This window comes from Helianthus annuus, chromosome 15 (genome assembly GCF_002127325.2).
Source record: "Helianthus annuus cultivar XRQ/B chromosome 15, HanXRQr2.0-SUNRISE, whole genome shotgun sequence".
Taxonomy (NCBI): Eukaryota; Viridiplantae; Streptophyta; class Magnoliopsida; order Asterales; family Asteraceae; genus Helianthus; species Helianthus annuus.
Window position 1 is genome coordinate 174,298,502 of NC_035447.2, and position 25,743 is coordinate 174,324,244.

The window sequence follows — 25,743 nt, forward strand, 5'->3', positions numbered from 1 at the left end:
AGGGACGTATCTCACGTGACGTTTCTACACTCCCCTAATGAAATAAAATCACACTAGCAATAATTTTAGTTCTTTTATTAAAAATATTTACTCGTAAACTGACTAAAACTGTAAAAAATTATACCACAAAATCTATCACTAGGATATCATGAAAATTACAATATATTCTTTTAAAACAATTAACCATATTAATAATTAGTTCTTAGACACTTAATATCGTTTATAATTATTCTTCAAATAAAATAATAATTTAATATTGTTTCAAACGGTTTTACATAAAAGCATAGAATCTTGATTTTCTTAAACTATAAAGTTTAAAGAACTTTGGATCACCATGATTAGTAAAAAAGTCTCGTGTAGATCAATGCAGTCGATAATCGAATAGACGTCAAAAAACGAGTATCAGATGCTACATAATAAAAGCAAAAGCAAAATGTACTCGCCGCTAAACTCGGTAGTAGGACTTTTCCCACAACTCCGAGAAACAATATTAGAAATTAAAAAAAAAATATAAAGAGACAAAATGCCACTATATCAATTGCTACTAGTGAGAACATGCTTCCTACTTCCATTAGAATTGTTTGTTAGCTTTTGTGATGTCTCACTGCAATAAGACAAAGAAAAGACATAACTATATTTAGAACATACATACATTAACGAGTATGAAATACACGAAACATAGATGCATAATAATACCTGACAGGTTCATCTTTGGTTAGTACTACAATTCTTCTGAAATTAGAGCGCCTTGCAATGAGAGTTTGGTTCATTGAGCCATGGGACAGCTTCGTCAGATGAGCTGCTTTCGACCGGAAGGACCACTGAACCATCATCACCAGACCAACTCTCTACTAACTGTTGTTCAGTAAAAATTGGCTGACCAAACAACATGAACACGGGTTTTTTCTTATCCTTTTCAACGTTGCCATTGCTTTCTTTAGTTGTTGAAGGGAATAGTCTCAAAGGGTCATTCAACATCCCAGATAGGATGTTGTCGAATTGAGGATTATTATTATTATTATTATTATGCCTGGCTCCCTGGATGCTAGCGGGATTAATGTAGTTGTTGTTGGTGATAAGCGATAAAGTTAGGGGGAAATCCGGAGGTTGGGTGAGTTTAGGCTTCTTTCTTGGAGGTGAAAGATGGATTGCAGGTATGGTTGGAACGGTTTCAACCAACCACGGGCTTACTCGCTTCACGTTTTGTAGCAAATCTGGTTCGTCCCACGATACCTTCAATCCAATGGACTCAAGTTAACATCAAAAACTAAGCAGTTATTATCGCTATATCGCTGATATATCGGTTATCAGTCCCCGGTGAGATATCGGTGCAAAATATCTGTACCGATATATCACCGTTTTCCTCGATACCAGTCACTTTCTTCTTATCTCTACCATTCGTCTTTCTTCTTATTGCTGGTATTAGTCATTTAAGTCTTAATTGTATATTAAAATTACGGATATCCCACCGCAATAACCGATATCTCAAATATTGGTCCTTGACCGATATCCGATTTTTCACCGCATTAACTGCATAGATCAAAAACAGTAATATCAAACAAAAAAACAATGAAAATGATACCTGAAGGAGCCTCCATGGAGAATTAGGCCAATGGATATGATCAGTAGCATGAACCGAAGAAACCGTCCCCGTGAAATAGCTTATCCGGGATGAATCCTCCGTCTCGAAAGCCATCTTAAAGCGCATCCCCTGGCACCACTGAATCCTCATTGCAGCCACGACAGTTGAAGCTTTCACACAAAACTCAGGAGCGCTCGATCTCGATCCCGATCCTGGATAGTAAAACACCTCAAATGGCTGACCATTTGCTGCAAGTTTTGCAGCTTCTATCACAGATTCACTGCTCAATTTCCCTCTTTCTTTTATGAGCCCACAAAATCTACCATTATTGAATCCCCTATTTACCCTGCGGATCCCGACACAGATATCACCATTATGAGCTCTAAGAAACACAATGGAATCACCAGCCACTAGGTTCTTCTTGTTCACGAAAGTGCTCCAACCCGTGGTTAAAAGATGGCGGCGTGGGGTCCCTCTGTAAATATGCCTAAACTTCCAAATGTTACCATGAACATCCTTGGCTAAGATGTTTTGAAGCGGTGGATCCACCGTGTAATCCAGCCTTGGGAATATCGTCTCAGCACAGTACCGAGGAACAGAGAAACCGCCGCCATTGTTAGCATCCGATTGAGTCAATGTTTTCGCAAAAGACGTAGCATTAGCATGTTCTTGATTCTCATTCTTGTTTTGATCAAACCCGGTTATAACTCCATCATCGTCATCAGAATCAAAACCATCATCATTTATCAATGGAACCAGTCTCATTTTAGCATAGACTTCATCTGTGTCGGGATCCGCCATGTAGCTTATGGCGGATACCCGACACAGAATGTAAGGTGGGATTTGTGGGAAATCCCCAAAATCGACGACATTCGGAGAGGCAACATGCTCAGCATGACCTTGAGGGAAATAAAAAACTTTCGAGTTTAACCGCGGCATTTGCACCATTCCACCAGCACAAGCATGCCACAGCCCAGAATCCAAGCATGTATCATCTTCATTATTCATCATCACCATGATCGATCACTGTGAATTCAAAAACCCTAATTTAATTCACAAAATAACACTGCTGAAAAAAAAAAAAAAAACATATCTAATTTAATTCACAAAATAACACAGCTGGAAAAAACACAACAAAAACATATAATTTTCTGTATGATCAAACCCTAATATTAATCTACATGAAGTTATGAATTCCTAAATCAATACAACTCCTAAATTTAATTTTATATAAGAAAAGAAAAAAAAAATCACCAAAATCATTGCCAGCCTAGTTTTTAGGGACAGAAAGCAACAAAAAACGATAGGATGAGGAATAAATAGTTTAATAGGAAATAAAATCATCGACAATATGACGATGAAACAAAAGCGATCTGGTAGACAACGGAACATACCTGCAATCACATGAACTGCCGGACAGTGGCAAAACAACAGACAAACATGTATGTATTATGGCAATACATATATAGAGGAGAGAGAAAGTAGGTACTTGAAAATACCAGACCTCCAACTATTTCGTTGTGTACTACGCTTCCTTTTGAAATTCAAACTTCAAGTATATCTATTAAACATATATATTAGTATTAGTAAAATTTAATATTTATCTTCAACCTTTCATTTATATTTTTGTTTTGGTATTTAAATTTCCATGTTACACATATGATGGTGGCTTCATGTATCAGGTTTACTTAACGTAACTAACCATAGTAATACATTAATGATAATGATTTCAATCTTTATTTATTTTTAAACAAATGCCGATATATATATATGCCCAAATCATTCTTCTTTTTTTTTTTTTTTTTTTTTTTTTAAGTTAACTTCATCAACAAAAAAGCAAAAACCAACGTCTCAAGTGAAGGCCTGCACCAAACCATTACACAAAGTTAAAACTACACCAATCTTTTCAATCTATACATTTCTTCTTGTGCATGTTGGAAAACCACAAGAACCCAAAAGCCTTTACTTCCACGAATATCTCGACTACATTCATCTTTTTACTATCTCATTCCGAGCCCTCCATATTCTCCAACAAGCAATAATAATAATACCATGCAGAACTTCTTTTTTTACGCTACTCAAACTAACAAGTTTATATAAATCGAGCAAGTCTCTCACCGTGAAAGCATAAATCGGAGGAATTCCGCACCATTGAGAAACTAAAGACCACACGCCAGAGGTCGTACCACAACCGCAAAACAGGTGTTCTGCAGATTCTTCCATATCTTCACAAAAAAACACACTTCATATTCTCAACCGGTATGTGTCGCCGCGACAAAGCAACCTTTGTAGGTAGCCGATCTAACTCTTCCCGCCAACCAAAGACATTACATTAATGCACAATCTCAACCGGTGCTTAGTCTTCATCAGGTCTTTGACAATCAGCAGTAGTTAGGTTTTCTCAGTCTTTGTAGTCAGCAGTACTTAGATGAACAGTTGTTGAGAAGATCAGTTCTTAGAATAATCAGCTGATAGAAGCACTGTCATTGGAGGGAACTTAGAACATGCATTGCTTATTGAGGATCAACTGTTGAGACCTAGTTTTGGCATCATTTGTTCTTCTAGGTTTGATTACATGGGCCAACAACAAGGACCCTAGTTCTCAGGGCTAGCCCTGAGAATTATGTACCCTATTCGAGCTAAAAAAACGTGCCCTTAGGCCTTAATGAAATATATAATATAAACTAGTTTTTCATACAACCTAATGCCAATGGGCTAATAACTAATCTAAACCATAAGAATAGTTTTGTAATGGGCCTATGTTGGTGTTTGTATAAGTATACCCTATTATTTATTTTTTTACAAATACATATCATTTTTTTTTAAATAAATGTGCCGTTCGAAATATGTGGTCCTTTCCGCCCACCCCACCCCTAGGGCCGCCCCTGCTAGTTATATGCTATATATTCACATTCATGGATTCTTAGCAAGTGCGACACATAACAAATGTACGAAATTTCATAAAACAACTTTAGGGTTCCAATTGTGTGAGCTATTTTCTTGTAAAAGGAGAATGATCATTAGGAAATATTCTACTTGGATATTGTATTCATTTAACAATGATATCAAAACAAGAGTTCGTTCTCATCCATTTGTAATAATTTGATTTCTAATTTCGCACAAATCTCATCATGTTGTTGAAATCATTTATTGTCTTGCTTTGTTTATTGATAAAACAACTACAAACTGTCACACATGAGAGCAACTCTAAAATAAGGTTTTCACTGTGTTTAAACACAAATATTTATATGTAATTATTGTTAAACCCGTTATTAGTTAATGGTTTTGTGACTTGATGAGAGATTCACAAAGAACTAAGACGGGTCCAAAATGGATGTAAGATGAATGATATATCTATGCTTAAAATGACCTGTTCTAGACCGGAAAAACTTAAGAAATTGAGTGTGAACTTATCCCACATACAAGGATGGTAGAACCTTGGAGTGGTATATAAGTATGAGTCTCTCTTGAAAATTGTTTCCTTAGCCACGAGGAATACATGGGACTCTAGAGGGTGCGAACACCCTCAAGTAAATTCATTGAAATCTTCGACCTAAACTGTTTCGACCCACATCGCATCATCAAGTTAACTGGTTGTCGCACCACCCCTTGTTCTTGCACCTACTATCACTAATGAATCCGTAATAGTGAATGGAGACACAAAGGTGACAGTAGAGACGTCCACCTCTGTAACGGAGATGTTATCCACTACATAAGATGTATGTGTTGTCATAGATCACAAAATCAAGAAATGGATAAATGGGTTTGTTTGAAAACCGATGACGCCAATTTAAAATCCAAAATTTGGTCTTGGATAAATTCGAGATTAGATCCGGATCCTTGATGTGGTTAAGAACATGCAAAATAGTAAACCGTTAGGCTTGTCGTAGAAGTGAGAGGGCTACACTGGAACCATCATCCGACGCGAGGATAAATATTTGAAGATGAGAGAATTAGAGAGAGAAAATGTGGTTCGACTAGTGAGAAAACATACTTTGATTGTACTTAGGGTGAGAGGGGCACTCCTCTCTTAGGGGAGCCCCCTCTCTTACGCACGGCCAATCAGCACGCGCCACGTCAACTCCCCTCTTAACTCCCATCACACCCTCAATTTGATGGCGGCACTCCTCTCTTGGGGGACTTGCTTTTTTCTTTTTTTTATTTGTTGTAATTATGCATGTTTATAAATTAAACAAATATTAATAAAAATTAAATAAAATTTAATAAAAGACATTTTATTAAATTAAAAATAAAAATTACATTCAAACGAGAAAAATAAAAAAACAAACTACTCGTCGTCGGAACTCACTTCAAGGTGAGGTAGATTTAAACGTCCGAGATGCTCAACGAGATCGTGTTTTAGTCTCCAATGCGTTTCTTCGTCAATGAGCTCGCTAAAAGCTGTATCATCGAAGACGGGTTCGACTGGAGGATCTTGAATGTGTACCGGTGCTATCGCCCTTCCGTCGTCTTTTATAATCATGTTATGTAAAATAATACACGTATACACGATGGACCTTATCTTTTTCACCGTTTTAGAACGCATTGGACGATTTAGTATTCCCCACTTCGCCTTTAACACACCAAACGCCCGTTCCACACCTTTTCTTGCGGCCTCTGTTGCCTCTTGAACTTTTTTTCATTCGGGATGTGAGGATATGGAAAAGACTTCACAAACACGGACCAGCTAGGGTAGATCCCATCAGTAAGATAATACCCGCGTTTGTATAAGTGGTCGTTCAACTGAAATGAACAATTTGGCGCCGTTCCGTTTCGTTGAGTAAGAAATAAAGAAGATTGTTGGAGCATGTTGATGTCGTTTTGTGAACCCGCCGGGCCACAAAACGCATGCCAAACCCACAAATCTTGTGACGCCACCGCCTCTAACATAACTGTCGGGTATTGATGATCGCCTCTCATATATTGTCCACGCAATTCTGTGGGGCACATCCTCCAGACGAAGTGTGTACAATCCAGACTACCCAACATACCAGGTAGGTAGGTGATGTCTCTCCTCATGAGCCTGATACAATAGCGCAACGTCGTGGCTCGTTGGTCTACGTAAGAATTCACCGGCATACATTGTACAGACCGTCTCGCAGAAATATTCAAGGCACTCACGAGAGGTCCTTTCAGCCATATTTAAATACTCGTCGTTTTCGTCTGGTGGGTTACCGGTTGCAAGTTGTTTAATCGCAGAAGTAACCTTTTGCAACGCCGTGAAACTTTTCTTCATTTTCCCGTCCAAGCCCTCTTGAAACCACTCGTTATTCGCTTCCACGTCACTAGCAATTTTTAGGAATAAAGACTTGGACATACGAAACATCTGACGAAAAATATCGGCATTAAATTTTGGATTTTCGACAAAATAATCGGCCATGAGTGTTTCGTGGCCTCCCACACGATCTCGACGGACAATTTTTTTTACTAGACGATGCCGTGTCTAGTAGCTCCGCTTGTTGGATGAGATTTTGGAAGAAAATTAAACTACCATCGCTTGACGATGAATTTTCATCGTCGGGAAAGTCCGGCAGGGAAGAAAAAAACGGGAACTTGGAATCCATCTTTTTTAAAGATTGGTTAAAAAAATTAGATGAGTTGAATGGGTGAGAGTTGTTTTGGGTTTGAAAAATAAAAAGATTAAAGAGGTAGTATTTATAGGGGTTAGCATTTTTTTTTTTTAAATGTATAACGGCTATATAGCCGTTTAAACTTTGATTCCCTCATCGGTAAATACACACCGATCCCATTCACCGAATTGCCTCCTCGTGTTAATGGCGGCGGTGTTCCCGCTCGGGGACTTGGGTCACCGCAGGCCTCCTCGAGAAGTGCCCCGCTCACCCTTATAGGGGTATTTATACATTTGGGATATTTGATGATGAATGTTTGTGGTCCCTTCCGAACCTGTCACTTCCATGGTTAGTTATTCAGTGAGATCCTTTAAAAACTAGTTGTTGGGTCAGGCCCAATAAAAAAGCCCAATAAGAAAGGAACCCTAAAGAGTTATCTCTGTCTGCAACCACCACAGGACAGGCCATTTCATTTCCTTGAAAGAAGATTATCCATCCACACCGGTGCTTGCTACTGCTCAGCTTCTAAATATGCCGGGACCCGTCGTCGAAGAAATTGAATCCGAGAAGAAGATTGAGGTACGCTGTTCAAATTATTATCCGTTTAATTATCATTCTTTCATGGTTGTTGTTGTTAATAAAATGTGCAGGAAGAGATTCCGGTGGTAGAGGGTGTGGTGGAGGATGTTAAGGAGGAAGACGACGTCGATGACTCCGATGACGATGAGGATGACAAAGAAGACGACGCTGCTCAAGGTAATCATTTAGGGCTTTATATTTGTTCTTTCTTTAAAAACAGTATAAGGTTTGTTTGTTAGTTTGTTCATGAATAATATTATGTTTCTAAATCGTTAAAGCAGCAGGTGGGAGTGAAAGCTCAAAGCAAAGTAGGAGTGAGAAAAAGAGTCGAAAGGCGATGTTGAAGTTGGGGATGAAACCTGTTCTTGGTGTTAGCAGGGTCACCATTAAAAGGGCAAAAAATGTAAGTCACTTTTTCTTCATTCATTTCACTCAAACCGCTTTTTAAATCTACCCTCAGAAAGTTGTTATGTATCAATCAGTTGGTTTATTTATCTATAGATAACCCATTAAGTGGGTGGGTAAAGCTCAGAAGAAAATAATAGCAAGAAAGAAACAAGACTTGAGATAACTCTCCGATTTTTCATTCATACCTTTACTTCAACATAAAAACTACTCACTACTGCATGACTAGAAGAAATTAAGAAACTAACACTACCCTAAATAAACTAATCTGCTAGGAAGGGTTGCATGATGCATGCATATGGTACACATCAAAAGTGTTCAACCGGTTGGGTGACTAATTAACCTTGTAGGTAACCTGCTAAGACACGATAACAGAAAAGTACACCATGTGATTTTTTACGTTTTTAAAAATAATCAAAATTTGAAAGTTAGGATCCATTATTTCTCCTTCTAGGTGCATGAAATATACATCTGTCTTATAGACATTGGATATAAAGTAGTTAAACGAGTCGTATTCATGTTTAAAATTTTTGTTGTTCGCATTATTAGATACCTGTTAAACCTGCTAAGACACGATTTGCCAGCCCTAGTAAATCGTCACCTTTTTGGGCCCATAAAAGATTAGAATTCTAAATTTTAACCTTTGGCCCAGTACCGGTATATCGGTTTAAACCGTATAACTCAATTTACCGGCGGTACAATTTCTTTGCCGTTCCCTCGGTTTATACTGGTATGCTATGCAGTTAATGTGGTAAAATATAGGATATCGGTCAAGGACCGATATTTGAGACATAGGTTATCTCGGTGAGATATTGGTGGGATATCGGTAATTTTAATATAATGCAGAATTTATGTATATATAGCAATTTAACACCAATAATTCAGTGATATATCGGTCAATATCGCCGATAATATCAGTACCGATATTCTGACCGACATTTGACACAGATATTTTACTAGGGGACCGATATATCACCGATATTAACAGCATAGCCGGTATGATATGTGTCGGCCAAGTTTCAGGCATATGGTTTAACCGGCCGGTATAAACCGGTTTTTAAAACCTTGATTTCCGTGCATAGACTTCCACATTGAAATGGGAACTTACATTAATTGTTGGTATGGATTTCATCTCTCTAAATTGTAAAAAACCGGTTTCTTTATGTGTTTATACAGATCATGTTTTTCATCTCAAAGCCGGATGTATTCAAAAGCCCAAACTCGGAAACCTATGTGATATTTGGAGAGGCAAAGATTGAGGATATGAGCTCACAATTGCAAACTCAAGCAGCTCAACAATTCAGAATGCCTGACATGGGTTCAGTGATGGGCAAATCGGATGTTTCAGCTGCTGCTTCAGCCGCTCAGGCAGATGAAGAAGAGGAGGAAGTTGATGAGACGGGCGTTGAGCCACGTGACATTGATCTGGTGATGACTCAAGCCAGTGTGTCAAGGCCCAAGGCGGTCAAGGCTCTCAAGGCTCACAATGGAGACATAGTGAGTGCCATCATGGAGCTCACCACCTAGGTTTTTTGTGTTTTGAAATTGAGTTTTTGGAATTTATTCTCATTGGAAGAATATATTGTTATAACTTCTAGCTACTTGGTTTGTATTAGTTTTCATGAGAGTATTTATTATTACTACTGCTATTGTTAGGCTTTTTATAATAATTGGAAATAATCAATTTTAGATAATTAGTTTTTAAAAATATATTTCAAAAAAAAATATTTTGATATTTACAATAGAGTGAATTACGTTTTTGGCCCCTGTGGTTGTATTACTTCTACTATATTAGCCCAAAATAAGAATTTTTAACATATCTGCCCGACTGCCCCTATGGTCTTTATAATTAACTATTTTGGCCCCTAAGTCTAACCATTTTAACCCCCATGGTCTCTATAACTAACCATTTTGGCCCCATGATCTCTAGACTTAGGGGCCAAAATGGTTAGTTATAGAGACCATGGGGGCAGATATGTTAAAAATTCTTATTTTGAGCTAATATAGTAAAAGTGATATAACCACAGGGGTCAAAAACGTAATTTACTCTTTACAATATCAGAAGTATAAATCACCTACTTTTAAGTTAGAGTAAATTACGTTTTTGGCCCTTGTGGTTATATCACTTTTACTATATTAGCCCATAATAAGAATTTTTAACATATCTGCCCCCATGGTTCCTATAACTAACCATTTTGGCCCCTAAGTCTAGAGATCATGGGTGCCAAAATGGTTAGTTATAGAGACCATGGGGGCTAAAATGGTTAGACTTAGGAGCCAAAATAGTTAGTTATAGAAACCATAGGGACAGATATGTTAAAAATTCTTATTTTAGGCTAATATAGTAAAAGTAATACAACCAAAGGGGCCAAAAACATAATTTACTCTTTAAGTTATCTAGTATACGATATTCTCATCAGTTTCAGTCGGTCACAGTTGGAGCATACACAGCAACCTAACAAAGTCTTTTCATTAAACATTACCATACTAAAAGTAACAAAAACAAAAAGGGAACATATGAACATAATACGCCTACTAACTCACACTAATCAGTCAACTCTTCTTCCCTACACGATTCATCAGTATGTTAAACATCTCCATAAACTAGCAATACCAACGCCCAACCCCACAACCAAAAGCACCTTACTCATATGCACACGAATTCCTGCAAGAAAATCGGCTTTTGGTTTCACACTCCAACTTGAATCATTAGCACTCTGGCCTTCCTTGATCCCATTGTGCCCTTGTAGTTTCGTTTGCATACGAATTCTTCTCTGTGCAGTTCCTTGATCATTAACGTCTGCACCATTGGCAACACTTTGTTCAGGGCGACTCCTGATTTTGAATCCCAAATCAGAATTAGTTCCTGCACCGTTGTTCTGGCTACTTTGACCACCTCCGGTTTCGAAAGAGAAATCCCTACTCAAAGGCTAATACAAAACACAAGATGCCACAAGTTAGTATAGTACTATGCAGTTAATGCCGTAAAAAATCGGATATCAGTCAAGAACAGATATTTGAGATATCTTTATCGCAGTGGGATATCGGTAATTTTAATATCATGCTGAATTTATATATATAGCAATTTAGTATACTCTCCTACCATTAACAAATTAACCCTCCTGGGAAAATTTCGCATAATAGTAACCAAGTTTTAAAAGTGTTCTAATTAGGTAACTGGTGTCGTTTTTGTCACAATTAGATAGCTTAACATTCAAATCGAGCTATGTCTTTTTTTCCACGTGTCAAGAAATAAATGGAGCATAACATGCTGGGGTCGAATTATTTTAATATATGAAATTATATTTATTAAAAATAAAAACCATTTAATTACATTAAAAATTAAAAAAACAAGTTACAATCCACGTCATCACTCGACGTTAGCATCAAATAAAAGAGAAAAAAAGAAACAAAAATCCACATCACCACGGTTAACTATGAAATGGATGAAAAAACACTTAATTTTAATGAATAATGAATGTTGAGTGACTTGATTGGAACACTTTTGAAACTTGAATGACCTAATTGGAACACTTTTGAAACTTGGTTACTATTCTACAAAGTTACCCCAATTAACCTTTTGCAACTTGCAAAACACTTAACAATTGTAGCAAGTAAGAACTCGTTAAGACATTAAACACTAACAATTAAGACTTCAAACACTAATAGCAGCAATAAGAAGAGAGACAAATGGTAGAACTAAGAAAAGTACTGATATCGGGTAAATCGGTCAAATATCGGTCAGTATCGCCGATAATATCAGAAACTGATATTTGACACTAATATTTTACATGGGGACCGATAACCGATATATTAGTGATATCGACATATCACCGATATTGACTGCATAGGTAGAGTAATTTACAAGTAATGTTTTCTTTCTAAAAGATGTGTTTAACTCGTACCTGTTTTTGCATGACTTCACCATCGGACTCGCTGCTATATTCATTTTCTTTAATATGAACTTCAGGTATTGAAGTTTGAGCAAATGAACCCCAACCAGAATCATTGAAAGAAGACTGTTCTGATTTAACTAGCATTTTACTCCAGAACTCCATATCATTTGTTGCATACTGATTCTGCAATCCGTTTTGTTCATTTCCATCGGTTACAATTCCATCATATGCATGGCCAAGTTCTAATGGCGTCTGAGAATACAACGGCGAAAATATTTTTGAATCGAAATTTTCTGCTGACGCATCCCAGTAACATAGAGCTTCTTCTAGACCCAAAACTGGCTGCTAAATCAGAATCAAATAGTCAGCAAGCTACAAATTCTGATTATGTATATATTGAGTTAATTGCATGGATGGTCCCTGTGGTTTCATGTTTTTTCACGTTTAGTCCCCACCTTTTGGAAATAGCAGGTATGCTCCCTATGGTTTGTCATTTTGTTACTCAGATAGTCCCCTGACATTTACTCTGGGGACTATCCGAGTAACAAAATGACAAACCATAGGGAGCATACCTGCTATTTCCAAACTAACTGACATCTACTCAGGGGACTATCCGAGTAACAAAATAACAAACCATAGGGAGCATACCTGCTATTTTCAAAAGGTGGGGACTAAATGTGAAAAAACGTGAAACCACAGGGACCATCCGGGCAATTAACTCGTATATATTTAAACAAACATAGGCACATACCATTGGATATTTTGAGTGATCAATGTCATGGTCCTGACAATCAAGAAACATAAAGGCATCATCTTTTCCATCAGGATCTTCGAGTTTCAAAACTCCATTACTTGAAGGTTGTGCGTTCGGCTGACCCGTCAAAACTAGAGTTACGGGCTCCGATTGACCATCTTCTATACAAGACTTTACAACCGAAGGAGGAGACCCATCACTCTGATCAACAACATCAGCACAATCCAAACCTTCACTATTTTCATCCTTCCCATCATGCTTCTTAAACAAACGACAAAGCACATACGGACTCTGCAAATAATATAACAAAATCAAAACGATCAACCCTAAACCCTAAAAAACACATTTCATTAAATACAATTAACATAAATAATAATATAATACAATTACAACACCTGTCCAGGATGGGTACCATCAAGTTCCTTTTCAGTAGGAGTATACTCATGGATGACCCAATGAGTCCGTTCCCCCTTCGGGGCCCGACCCGTATAAAACACAAGCGTCTTCTTCTTCCCTATTAAATTGTTCCCCTTGCTCGTCTTGATCGTTCTATCTTTTCCAGTAGCCTTCCAGTACCCAGACACCGTAGCGCGATTCGACCGCTGTCCGTTCTGATACTTGCGGTCTTTCGGGCAGAAGAAGAACCATTCGTTGTCGATGGACTCAATCACCGACAAATCTGCAACCAATTTATTCAGGTCAATTTACCATGGTTGTAAAAAGCCCGACTAGCCTCCAATTAGTCGCCGATTAATTGCTAGTCCTAGGTTTACCGAGTAATTTTCATTAGTCGGCCAATTAATCAGTAGACGGTCAACAGTGGTCAAATCCAGTCCAAATTGGCCAAAAATCGGTGGCCGTCTAGCGATTCCATCCAGATTCTTGACCAAAACCTATAAATTCCGGCAATTAATCCTATCTATTTGAGAATATGGGTCGAAGATGGTGTTAAAACCTCTGTAACTCTCACCCAGGCACGCGCCTAGGCCCACTTTTTAGGCCCAGCCCAGCCTTCTCGCTTTGTTTCAAAAGCCCCACTTTCAGGCTCTTGGGCGCATTTCAGGCCAAATTCCAACGAAATTCCAGTCAAAAATCTAATCGTTTGAACATGTTTGAAACAATTATAAGAACCCTAAACAAGCTGGAAACAACCTAAAACAACTTAAACTAGCCCTAAAGAAGCCTAAAATATGTCTAAAATCACTAAAAACTGTATTTTTATCAGTGGCGGAGCTAGCCCATTTATTTAGTGGTATCCCAAAAATTATTTTTATCATGCAATTCATACAATAATAATAAAAATTTGTTCTAGTGCTTAGGCTATGTTTATCAATTGGGCCTCTTTCAATTATATCATACTTAATTTGTGCTTAATTATTATACAAGTTTGATGTTGTAAAAGGTTTGGGTTTATAAAAATTTGGAGTTTTAATAAATTAAAGTATACTGTTTTTTAGGGGTATCCTCGTATTTGTTCAAATGTAACCTTTGTATAAAATTGAAAAAAAATACACTACGAAGATGAGATTGAGCCGTAGCCCGTGATACCCCTCATTATACTATATCTCCGCCACTAATTTTTATATTAGACGACTCGTCTAAAACAGCACTCGCTTTTTAAGGGCCTTGCATTAAGGCCGAAGGCTCACCCTTTGCGCCTTTGACAACTATGGTTAAAACATGTTAACTTAAACAAAATACATATAATACATGTGTGTATATACATGTAAATCTAAAAATTACATATAAAATCACAATCCAATTAATCCCGATTAATCGCGAGTCATTAACCACCGACAGACTAGCTAGCGCCTAACGATTCTTACAACCTTGCAATTACTATGAGTATACCACCAAATATGAACATGATCAAAAGAGGAAAGGACTAACCGGGTAGGTCCCACGGCTCCTTCTTGCAGACATCAACTTCACGGATACAACTAACTTCTTTATCGAAGCCGTTGATCTTCAACCGTAGGTAATGATTCACGAGTTCTTCATCGGTGGGACGGAACCGGTAGCCCACCGGAAGTGATTTTGCAGCCACCACCTCCATTAATTTTTGCAAATTTTTTAGTGATTTTTTGATTGGGTGTTGGGAGTGGGGAAAAGGGGAAAGTGAATGTGAGAAGAGGTCTGTTTAATTCTGTGTATATACCGCGTATGCTAATTTGACGATTATTATGGGTCTTAATTACGATAAAACCACACGTTTCTAGAAACTGTGGGCTTGTGGAGCAAGGGTAGAATCGGAACAAGGTTTACGAAGGCTTGATGTGGAAGATAAAGCTGAGGCTGCTAATCAAATGAAGACACGTCACACAAAGTAAATTATGTAACATGAGACCATATCTATTATCTAACGCGTCATCTATGACTCGATTTTGTTTCCTTTCGATCAGGACGAACGAGGTGAACACTGACGTGCTCTCTTCTTTCTTTTTTAATTTCTTTGATTTTAGGTAGAACTAGTATTTTTTGACCTGTGGCGTCGAAAAGTTAAAGTAGTTCGAATGTTTAGGCGGTTGGGGCACCCCGTGTTCGGTCCTGGTAATGTGTGATCAAAAAAATAACACCGACGCCGGCCACATCTATAACGCGTGAAATTGAAAATGCGTTATTTTTTTAACCCGTGAAGAAGTTCGACGGTGAGGGAAATTGTTGGTTTTGAGGGAAATTGTTGGGTGTGGTGGTGAGTGATGGACATTTCCACTAAAATCTATCACTAGTGATAGAATAATGCTTGATGACATGGCGGAACTTGATTGGAAGGTGTGAGTGATGAGTGAGTGATGGGTGATGGGCGCCCCTACCCCTCTTACCATCAAATATCTAACCTGACTCATTTCCGAGTAAAATTTACGTTAAAATGTAGACCATCTAAAACAACAACAACAACAACAATACCCAGCAAGTCCCACAATAACAAAGTTATTGGTGGGGTCTGGGGAGGGTGGGATGTAGACAAACCTTACCTCTATCCATATGGATAAAGAGGCTGCTTCCAAAAAGACCCCCGGCTCGAAACCAAACATCAAGCAAACAATGCAAAACTACAGATATAGCAATAGAAGATAGACACAACTATAGTCCCTAAAGCAATATATATATATATATACACACACACATACACACAAGATGATAAACACATGTAAGGTCCACCCGAAAAGTAGAAAAAAAAAATTAACCCCTAACCTAAAAATCTCAGACACCTCATTACTCTCTCCTAAAAATCTTTAACCTTAATCCTACGTCTCCACGAACTCCTATCTTGGACCATCTAAAAGCATACATAAAATAAGTCAAAACACTATAAACCAACTTGTAGCTATAACGAAATGTACTTAAAGCACGTAAAAAAATAGTATTCCTTTTAAGTTAAAAAAACGGTATCTCATGTTGCCGCAACGTTGAAACGTAAAGTAACTCGAACCGTTTCGTGAAAACGTATTATGTATGACAAAGATTAGATCAACTAAAAACATACATAAAAAATAAACATGAAAACATATTGCCAAAACGTAGACCAATTGAAGAACGTAAACATATAAAAAAACACTTACAATCCGAGGGATATTTGTGAAAGGATGTAACATTGAAGTAAGAACGGTTATTTTGCACTTTTGAGTTGATATATGACGTGAAAACTTTAAGTTTTAGATTTGATAATGTTTAGAAACCGAGTCTAGAGTCTACCGATAAAATTTACTATACTCAGCATAACCGTTGATTAGACTGTGAGTCGGGTTATCTTATCTCGAAACACATTTTATAAGATTTTATAAGAAATATATTCTATAGTTTCATGTATCTTCTTCGTATCATTCTTCGTCTTTTCAAGTGTTTGTTAGATATTTCTATACAAATACATATACTGAACAATCAGAATCCATCCTATAGCTAGATTCTATTTTCTTCATGTTTCCCAGTATACCCCCCACACCATCAAAGATGATCACTTCAACATTCTCATGCCGAGAGCGGTCCATATCGTCATTTGACTCTTCGTTTCTTCAAAAATAGAACAAGACTACAAAGAATTCAGCCGAGAGCTCGTCATTCTAATAGGCGAAAACACAGCCGTAAGGCTGGCATGATCCGATAAAGAATAGTCTTCTGGCCAACATCCATTTTCGGTTTCTGTTGGAAATAATTCTGCTTTTTTCACATCCAATCCTATCGTGGCACGCGTACCGTTCATACTGTCTTCTTCGTCTTGGTTTGGGCTTTCAATTTGATCACTCCACATTGGATTCCATATCCGTTGCTGAAATTCTTTGTAGTCGAGAACGCCATTTCCATCGATGTCTGCTTGGAGCCACACGTCTTCGATTTCCTCCTCGCTAAGGCCATACGCTTTACCTATAAGATTAAGCTGCATTTGAAACAACAATACAAGCTCAAGTTTATGACTTTGACAAAAAAAGGTATATTATATATTTATATGCATCTTTTGCTATTAAAATACCTGACGCAATGCTTCACAAAATCCCGTGTACGTAATATGATCACCGTTGCTCACCGCCTTCAAAAATGCAAATGCATCTTCGTCCGTTAGTGAGGCCCGACTCACTTGATACTATAAATAGAAAAATCCTGATTAGAACCAAACACAAACATGCACAACTTGGTAAAGATCTAAAGAAACCACATATCATACCTTGAACAACCCAAAGACGGCTTCACTCCAACTCGTTTTTAGTAATTTTCGATATTTGTTTGGATTAAGAAACCATATAAAATCTACACCACATATGTTTCCACGATGATTTCTATGGCTAACCCACTGCATACATGATAAACAAATTAGTTCGATCAGTACGGACCAATGACAAAAGATTGTAAAGATATTGACTGACCTTGTGTGCATCGGCATCTGTATAATGATGAGCTGTATCATACGATGATTCAAATCCTTGCGATCTCAAGAACCTGTAAACATGACCTCGTTTGCTCCCGTTCCAGTCACTGAAAAAACGCACAACCGTTAGTTAACACAATAAGCTTAAACTTGGAAGACAGACTAACGATCATGTTAGTTTACCCGCATAAAATAATTGGCAAAGGATCAAGATTGTTCTCTTTTTGATAAGCGTCAACAGACTGCAAGATTTTGTACACCTGTCTCAGTCTTTCCAAAGACAGACTTGAATCATGCGGGAATAACAAATGAGTGTTCACTATAAGCATTTCACGACACATGTTCTTGGATCGGCATTGTGCAAAGGGCGCAATTACTTCAACGTGCAAAAGCTGAGCAACCCGGTCTCCAAAATCGTTGAAGAGGAATTCTCTATGGTTGATAACTCGAAAGTAGTCTTTATGGACAGCAGTTAACAAGCCTGTCAAAAGTATATAACAATATGAGGTCCAACACAAAACTTCATCAAGAAATGCGATTTCAGTGAAAGCGTACCATCCCCACGATTATTCGTTCGTGGAAGCTTGAAACTGACATAACCTGCATCCCCAAGCTTTGTGTCATACATATCCACAAGTTCCTCATTGTCAACCCAAAATTCCTACCAGACACCAGTAACACTTTTCAAATCATTGATTAAAATCCAGAAAGACTTTACCAACACCCCTATTCAAAAGGAGCGGCAATTCTTGACAAAACCCGCCAACCCGACCAGAAAATAAACAGGTTTGGGTTGACTAACACGACCCATTTAATAAAACGGGTCGGGTTTAGGCTGACCCGTATACTGCTCAAATCAATAGTGGGCCGGTAATCAACCCACTGTTGATTTGAGGAGTATACCCTTGTATACACCCGTATAAAGGGGGCAATACGCCTGTATACTAGATGAAATGATTCGGTAAAACCCCCTTTTAGGGTGTCGGTTTAGCAAGACCCTTCAAACGTGCATAGGTGTAATGATCAACTATTTTAAGCCAATTTTTAATGATTTAACTTTTGACTAATATCGGAAACACCCCTTGATTATTCAAAGAGAAATATGTCTGACCGTTAAGATAAATTAGTTTCAGTAATAATCAATTCATAAAGTTGGAAAGATGAAAACCTGCAAACATATAATGGAGGAACGTTGTCGCAACAACAAGTATAAGATCTTCTCATTTCTACTCAACCAATAGGCCCGAACAGTACTCTCTCTGCAAGCCCGACCCTATTCTTCCAAACCATTTGTTATATCTCTTCAAAATCAGAACCAAAACAAAAACACCAAATGATGAATAATCAGGGCAGGGGTTTAGGTTTACCTCATACGTAAGGCGCTTGTATATCGGAGCAAGAATATTGAACGTTGTACATGAAAAACAAGTGGGGTCAACAACAACAGCGGAATTGTTACAGATTTTGGATGGGCATGGGCTTCTTTTGCTCATTCCTCTGTTCTTCCGGCCCATGATTCCTGTTGTTCAACAAAGAAATATTCAAAAATTGAAGGGAAGGAAGGGTGAATTTGAGGATGAATGGGGGGTACCTTGGAGGTATAAATACATGATGGAAATGGCTAAAGAGTGGAGAAACAGAATCAAATTGTGTGGGGGCATCCTGGGTTTATACCATTATCGAAGCCAAAGGAAGGAGATATACATCTGGGGACTATATATCAACAAATGAAATGGAATGTAATTCTTCGATTTGCAGGATGTGCGGTGCTTATGCCGCATAAATCGCTTTCGATTCAATGCAAGCGAATGAGTGGTTAATCGTACGTTGGTGTTATTCGGTTGCTCTTTTTATTTATTATTTATTTTTACTTCTTTCTATTCGGTTTTATATTATTAATATTAATATTAATATTAATTTATTTATGAATGATTAAAGAAGCACGGATATCAGGGATGACTCCAACAGACAGTTGACCCACAAGATGATGAAAAGGAGGGATTACTCAACATTTCTTTCACATGTAATTTTTAGACCCTCTGTACTTGGGGTGTTATTGGCATACCAAAAGAGGCGACGCTATATGTGTCCGCATGCCCTTCCTTGTAGGGATGAATACGGTACCCGTTCGGTACTGAATATACTGGTTCAGTACCGATACCGGTATTTATCGGTGTTTTACCCGTAAATACCGGTACCAAAAAACAGGAAAAATTAGTACCGATACCGAATATACCCGGTACGGTTCCGGTACCTGGTACCAAATCCTCATCCCTACTCCCTCGCGAAAAAAATCACACCAAAGTTATTGTTGTTTCAAAAACTTGACCATTGAACGGTCATATTAGTTAAAAAAAGTCTTTCCTAAAAATCTCTATAAATATAACCTTTTCACCTAACTTTTTAAAAACCAATACTCTCTATTACCATTCACTCTTTCTTTATTTTATATAAAATCTAGTTTTTTATACCATGCTTTCTACCATGTATCCATACAAGCACGGTTTCGTTCCTCCGCACAATGTGTTGTATTTGGGTTTTCTATACATTTTGTTATTATCAAAAGTTATAACCCAACGTATTTTGGATATGTCCATTGTGTTTTTATCAGAACGTATAGCACGATTAGGGCTGTAAACGAACCGAACGAACACAAACAAGGCCATGTTCGTGTTCGTTCGTTAAGGAAATTAAAATGTTCGCGAACTGTTCATGAACGCATACCGATTATAAGTTTATGTTCGTGTTCGTTCGTTAAGGAAATTCAGTTGTTCACAAACAGTTCGTGAACACTGGTCTCGAACACAAACAAACGCAAAAGAACATTTAACTTGAAAATAAAAAATTAAAAACATCTTTATCCTTAAACATTGGATGTAAGTAGTTAAATATAACCATCAAATGATAAATCAAAATACAAGAAGTCTACTAAACCACCAAACGATAAATTAAGTTTAACTAATTTAGACATAATTATCCCAAAAATGTATAAGAATGTCCAAATTTTAGCTAACCTAGAAAAAATAGGATTTCAAGTTTTCAATATGTTTAGATAAAAGGTTTATTATTTATTATTTATTATTTTTTTGATATAATCAAACGAATGTAAACGAACATATTACCGAACGTTCACGAACGTAGTCGAACGAACAAGACCTGTGTTTGTGTTCGTTCGCTAAGCTAACCGAACGATTTTTTTGTTTGTGTTCGTTCGTTAAGCTAGTCGAACGAACATAAACGAACTTTCCGCCGAACGGTTCCCGAACTGTTCGCTAAACTTTCGATTCGTTTACATCCCTAAGCACAATGTGTTATATTTGGGTTTTCTATACATTGTGTCGTCAGTTCTGTTTATTTTGTTTTTCAACAGGGTGAGTTTTTTTCAATATATTGTGTTTAGTCTGTTATCCATTGTGTTTTAATCCGTTGTTTATTGTGTTTTTGTTTTGTTGTCAATTGTGTTTTATTCTTTTGTTTATTGTGTTTTAGACTGTTGTCCATTATGTTTTTGTATGTTATTCATTGTGTTTTAGTATCTTGTCCATTTTGTTGTTTATTTACTCTCATCTGTTGTGTTTTTAGTCTAGTTTCTATTGCATTTTAGTTTGATACTCATTGTGTTTTAGGGTATGTCCATTGTGATCTAGTGCGGTCTATTGTGTCTTTTTATCTATTGTCATCGATTGTATTTTTAGTTTGATACTCACTGTGTTTTATGTTATGTCTATTATGTAATACATAACTAGGTTTTCGATTTTTTTAAAGTATAACAATATAGTACTCGCATTAAAGCGTCATAAGACTCTCAATTTTACGGTATAATTATTTTTAAACAAATGACACATAAAAAATTATGGGCGTTAAAAATTGGGGGAATGACATGTGACTTGCATGTTCATGTTTCATAGCATGTGCATGTTGAGTTTTTTTCTCTTGGATGAAACTACCTTTCTCACTTGTTTTTCTATTTTTTTTTGAAAAGAAAACTTTATAAAAACAAACACATCCGACTCAAACGAGCAAAAGGCCAATACACCACACAACCCCGACCCAAACGAGCAAAGGGTAACAAATTAACTTGTTTTTCTATTGAACACTTCTCTCTCTGATGACTACTTAAACTTCTTATTTTTTTTATTTCTTTATATTATATTATTATCATATAAAATATACCAGATACTATATTATTTATTTATATACTATTATTTTGAAACATTTGTATGCATATTTGGTTGTAATTTGTGCTTAAGTAGTTGTACCTTAATCAAATAATAGTTTCATTATCTTACCATATATGCATGTTTGGTTGTAATTTATGCTTAAAAAGTTGTATCTTATTCAAATAAATATACTATTATTTTGGAACATTTGTATGCATCTTTGGTTGTAATTTGTGTTTAAGTAGTTGTACCTTAATCAAATAATAGTTTATTACTTTACCATGTATGCATGTTTAGTTGTAATTTATGCTTAAGTAGTTGTACCTTAATCAAATAATAGTTTCATTACCTTACCAAATTCAATCTGTTTTGTATGCATGTATGGTTGTAAATTGTGCTTAAGTGGTTGTAACCTAATCAAATAATGGTTTTATTATCTTACCATATTCAATCGGTTTGATCAATTCAAAGTTGTGTTGTTTTATTTGTAATTATTATTATTTATAATAATCTAATTAATTTAGTCAAAATCTTGTATAAATATAATTTACAACATATTGATGCAATAGTTGTTGTAATGTATACATTATGGTTTGTATAGTGGTAATGATATATATTATATATAGATTACGATGAACCTGTCAAACGGGAAAAAGTAGACGCGGGTTCATCGTAACGCACGAGTCCTAAATCAACTTAGTTATTTTATTCTATGTTTTACGTTTTGATTTAATTTCTTCGCATTAATACACCGCAACTTCAGTGTTAGTGATCGCCGGCGGTAGTATGGCATTAGTGCTCGTCCCCGCCGCAACACGGGGTGCTTAATATTAGTTATCATATAAAATATATCATTTTAGGTTGAGTATTTCAATGACATACCCATATTATTATTAGAGTTAAATGCTATTTTAGTCCCTGTGGTTTGGGTCATTTTGCCAGTTTAGTTCAAAGGTTTCATTTTTAACCTGTGTGTCCAAAAAGGTTTCACAGTTGCCATTTTAGTCCACTGGGTTAACTTTATCCATTTTTTCTGTTGATGAGAAAGCCAATTCGGTCATTTTATATGGCTTAATTGCCTTTTTAGTTTACAGAATTACATACAAAATGACCAAATTGGCCTTCTCTATTAACAGAAAAAATAGATGAAGTTAACCCAGTGGATTAAAATGACAATTGTGAAACCTTTTTAGACCCACTGGTTAAAAATGAAACCTTTGAACTAAATTAGCAAAATGGCCAAAATCACAAGGACTAAAATGGCATTTAACTCTTATTATCTATACATATAATAAAGTAAACTCTATGAGGACACATGGCGTTTTATGGGGCGATCTCAATTGTATTTTCCCGCCTAAATAAATAGTTGGTAGATAACTATTATTTAATTAAAATTAAATTCAATATATTTTTCAAATATTTATGAAATTACGGCTCATTTATCTTATTTGGGATACGGATAATCCAAAATATCCACCAGTAAGTAACTTCAAAATTAAAATATATATGCATATAGATTTAAATCAAAATTCTCACATATTCCTATTTAATCACATGAATATTATTTTTTTATCGGTTATCCTTTTGTTTTTCATATTTATTAGATTATATAATATTTTGGATATAAAATATTAAGGAATCAAAAAACATGTGCAGGTTATATTCTTTCTTTCTTTTCACGTATTGTTTATCATTTAATATTTCATTAATCCAACTCCATCTAATACATGGTTTCTAACCTAATTTTTATACTATATTTATCTATACTTACTATATAATAAAAGAAACAAATAAAAAGACACGTGTCATCATTCTAAACCATCTACTATTATTTAATTATAGATAATTATTATTTAATTTAAATTATTAAATTTAATATATGTTTCAAACATTTAAGAAATTACGGATAAAGTTTTATAAATTATCTTACTATTTATTTATATTAATTACTAGGTTATTATTCTAAACCATCTACTCTTACTTAATTGTAGATAATTATTATTCAATTTAAATTATTAAATTTAATATTTGTTTTAAAAACATTTATACCAAATTCGAGTATCACCACTTTAAACCTCAGCAATTAATCATCAGTTTGACTAATAAACAACAATATATTAATTATATTAATACCAATATATACATAAAAAGCAAAATGAAATTCGTTAAAAATGTAAAGACATTAATAACCAGGTGTAAAATGTAAACACATTAATAAACAGGTGTAATGTTGATTATTTAATCATCAACTTGGTTTGAAATAGGGTTTTCGTCTTAACAGATTGGTAAGATATGTTTTACCTCATAAGTAAATGTGGCGGTGGTCTAATAAGAAAGTCAAAGCCTATAAAACATTTTAGGAGGAGACGTCAATAATAACGATAATTTATACTTATCTAAATAATTTAAATATTATTTTGTAGCTATAAGTTTATCTAATTGGCTAAATTAAGACTACTGTTATTTAAATAAAACTTGGGTTCACGTCGTGAGAAAGTCAATGATACAGTTTGTCTACTAATCGATGGTTCAAATGTTATATAATTATAAACTTAACAAACATCACAAGTTTGATCATAAATAAAACAAAATTTTGTTCAGATATCAGAAAAAGTGTCTTAAAATATCGTTTTATAATTGTTAAATCTTTGTTATTAACTATTTGATATTTTATTTACTTAACCCGTGTAATACACGGGGTTATAACCTAGTTATCATATAAAGTATATTAGTTTACATCGACTATTTCAATGACTAATGGAAAACTACATGAACAGAACACGTGAAGCGTGAATGCGTGATTGAACCTTTTGTTGAAATATTAGAGAAGTGTGATTGAACCTTTTGTTGAAATATTAGAGTAAGGATAGGGATATTGTTAAAGATTTCCTCATCTTTATTGCCGACTTTTAAGTCACTTTACCACCCCAAAAAGAAATATAACTCACTTTACCACCCAAGAAAGATTTGTTTTTTTTCATTTAAACGAAAAATTCCTAATCTTTTTTAGATAAACATATCAATATCTATATTTGGATTTGAACCAACTTTTTAACTGTCAAATGCACCATTTAACCGTCAAATGTCCCCTTGAGAGGACAAAATCAAACATTTTAACATTACATTTCTTTCAAACCGTCAAATGTCACCTTGAGAGGACAAAATCAATCATTTTAACATTACATTTCTTTCATAATATTTATATGTTAGTCAACATCGCAAATTCATGCATACCTTACAATCATGACATAGGCGGACTTTTTTTGTGTACCTGGTATATTTTACGTACCTTAAAAAATGTCTTCAATGTACATACAATAAGAAGTTGTTTTTTTATAGAATACTAGATCAGTGACCTGTGTGCTACACATGTTGAATAAATGTTTTTTTTTTAAATAGTAATTTAAATAATATGTCATATAGTTCTTAAAATCTATTGTATAAATTAACTGATTATTTCTTAAGAGTTTTGAAAGTTTTGCGATTATTTAAAGTTCTAAAATAAACTCAACCCTTTATTATAAAAAGATTATATATTATAGATTGTTAAAGTATTAACATAAACTATTTTTATAGGTTATTATTACTTGTATTTTTCATTTATAATTTTATATTAAAAGTCTAAAACATTAGTAGAACCCATGGGTTATTTATATGCTTATTTTATTATAATTCAATTTTTTTTTGGGTAAAGGGCATTGCCTGACAAAGTATATAATTCAATTTTTATAATGCCTCTTATAAAGCAAAGACACGATAAACATCAATGAGGAACAAAATAGTAAACGATAAAAAGATAAAATTTATGTACTAAAATAAGATGATTTTTTATTTGAATCTTCTTAATAAATACTAGTAAAAATACACATGCTATGCACTGGGCTTTAGGTCGCTATAAGTTCGGTTTAGTACGGCAGTGGCACTCAGTATAGCATA

The 25,743-nt window shown here is 35.5% G+C and overlaps 4 protein-coding genes across 8 annotated transcripts; 1 reads left to right on the forward strand and 3 right to left on the reverse strand.

The window, feature by feature from the left end:
* Window positions 1-295: 295 nt before the first annotated feature.
* Window positions 296-3,166, reverse strand: LOC110913044 (auxin response factor 16). The gene is made up of 4 exons (XM_022157909.2): window positions 2,977-3,166; window positions 1,583-2,608; window positions 697-1,233; window positions 296-604 (listed from the first exon to the last, which is right to left on the reverse strand). The coding sequence occupies exons 2-3, from the start codon at window positions 2,597-2,599 to the stop codon at window positions 739-741; spliced, it is 1,512 nt and encodes a 503-aa protein (XP_022013601.1). The 5' UTR covers window positions 2,600-2,608; window positions 2,977-3,166; the 3' UTR covers window positions 296-604; window positions 697-738.
* A 4,371-nt stretch (window positions 3,167-7,537) lies between these two features.
* Window positions 7,538-9,820, forward strand: LOC110913045 (nascent polypeptide-associated complex subunit alpha-like protein 2). Of its 3 annotated transcripts, none has more exons than XM_022157912.2 (4): window positions 7,538-7,731; window positions 7,803-7,908; window positions 8,016-8,134; window positions 9,313-9,820. In XM_022157912.2, the coding sequence occupies exons 1-4, from the start codon at window positions 7,684-7,686 to the stop codon at window positions 9,661-9,663; spliced, it is 624 nt and encodes a 207-aa protein (XP_022013604.1). In that variant the 5' UTR covers window positions 7,538-7,683; the 3' UTR covers window positions 9,664-9,820. The 3 variants fall into 3 exon arrangements, with proteins under 3 accessions (XP_022013604.1, XP_022013602.1, XP_022013603.1); XM_022157910.2 differs by having other exon boundaries at window positions 7,544-7,731; window positions 8,010-8,134; XM_022157911.2 differs by having other exon boundaries at window positions 7,544-7,731; window positions 8,013-8,134.
* A 760-nt stretch (window positions 9,821-10,580) lies between these two features.
* On the reverse strand, window positions 10,581-14,935 carry LOC110913047 (NAC domain-containing protein 91). 2 transcript variants are annotated; one of them, XM_022157914.2, is made up of 5 exons: window positions 14,677-14,935; window positions 13,182-13,465; window positions 12,784-13,077; window positions 12,042-12,374; window positions 10,581-11,066 (listed from the first exon to the last, which is right to left on the reverse strand). In XM_022157914.2, the coding sequence occupies exons 1-5, from the start codon at window positions 14,840-14,842 to the stop codon at window positions 10,716-10,718; spliced, it is 1,428 nt and encodes a 475-aa protein (XP_022013606.1). In that variant the 5' UTR covers window positions 14,843-14,935; the 3' UTR covers window positions 10,581-10,715. The 2 variants fall into 2 exon arrangements, with proteins under 2 accessions (XP_022013606.1, XP_022013605.1); XM_022157913.2 differs by having other exon boundaries at window positions 12,042-12,377.
* A 1,603-nt stretch (window positions 14,936-16,538) lies between these two features.
* Window positions 16,539-19,471, reverse strand: LOC110913048 (uncharacterized calcium-binding protein At1g02270). 2 transcript variants are annotated; one of them, XM_022157916.2, is made up of 9 exons: window positions 19,239-19,471; window positions 19,015-19,166; window positions 18,816-18,920; window positions 18,203-18,308; window positions 17,831-18,128; window positions 17,646-17,754; window positions 17,447-17,572; window positions 17,255-17,365; window positions 16,539-17,161 (listed from the first exon to the last, which is right to left on the reverse strand). In XM_022157916.2, the coding sequence occupies exons 1-9, from the start codon at window positions 19,306-19,308 to the stop codon at window positions 16,817-16,819; spliced, it is 1,422 nt and encodes a 473-aa protein (XP_022013608.1). In that variant the 5' UTR covers window positions 19,309-19,471; the 3' UTR covers window positions 16,539-16,816. The 2 variants fall into 2 exon arrangements, with proteins under 2 accessions (XP_022013608.1, XP_022013609.1); XM_022157917.2 differs by having other exon boundaries at window positions 18,816-18,925; window positions 19,239-19,330.
* Between the last annotated feature and the right edge of the window lie 6,272 nt (window positions 19,472-25,743).

Coding starts and splice junctions, on each gene's coding strand:
- LOC110913044 (XM_022157909.2), bottom strand. CDS start 2,599: ATGGTGATGATGAATAATGAAGATGATACATGCTTGGATTCTGGGCTG. Junction 1,234..1,582: donor CTCCATGGAGGCTCCTTCAG/GTATCATTTTCA, acceptor ATTGGATTGAAG/GTATCGTGGGACGAACCAGA.
- LOC110913045 (XM_022157910.2), top strand. CDS start 7,684: ATGCCGGGACCCGTCGTCGAAGAAATTGAATCCGAGAAGAAGATTGAG. Junction 7,732..7,802: donor AATCCGAGAAGAAGATTGAG/GTACGCTGTTCA, acceptor TAAAATGTGCAG/GAAGAGATTCCGGTGGTAGA. Junction 7,909..8,009: donor AGAAGACGACGCTGCTCAAG/GTAATCATTTAG, acceptor AAATCGTTAAAG/CAGCAGGTGGGAGTGAAAGC.
- LOC110913047 (XM_022157913.2), bottom strand. CDS start 14,842: ATGGAGGTGGTGGCTGCAAAATCACTTCCGGTGGGCTACCGGTTCCGT. Junction 13,466..14,676: donor GGAGCCGTGGGACCTACCCG/GTTAGTCCTTTC, acceptor AATTGGTTGCAG/ATTTGTCGGTGATTGAGTCC. Junction 12,378..12,783: donor ATCACTCAAAATATCCAATG/GTATGTGCCTAT, acceptor ATTCTGATTTAG/CAGCCAGTTTTGGGTCTAGA.
- LOC110913048 (XM_022157916.2), bottom strand. CDS start 19,308: ATGCCCCCACACAATTTGATTCTGTTTCTCCACTCTTTAGCCATTTCC. Junction 17,366..17,446: donor CCGTCTTTGGGTTGTTCAAG/GTATGATATGTG, acceptor TTCTATTTATAG/TATCAAGTGAGTCGGGCCTC. Junction 17,162..17,254: donor TTTGTGAAGCATTGCGTCAG/GTATTTTAATAG, acceptor TTTCAAATGCAG/CTTAATCTTATAGGTAAAGC.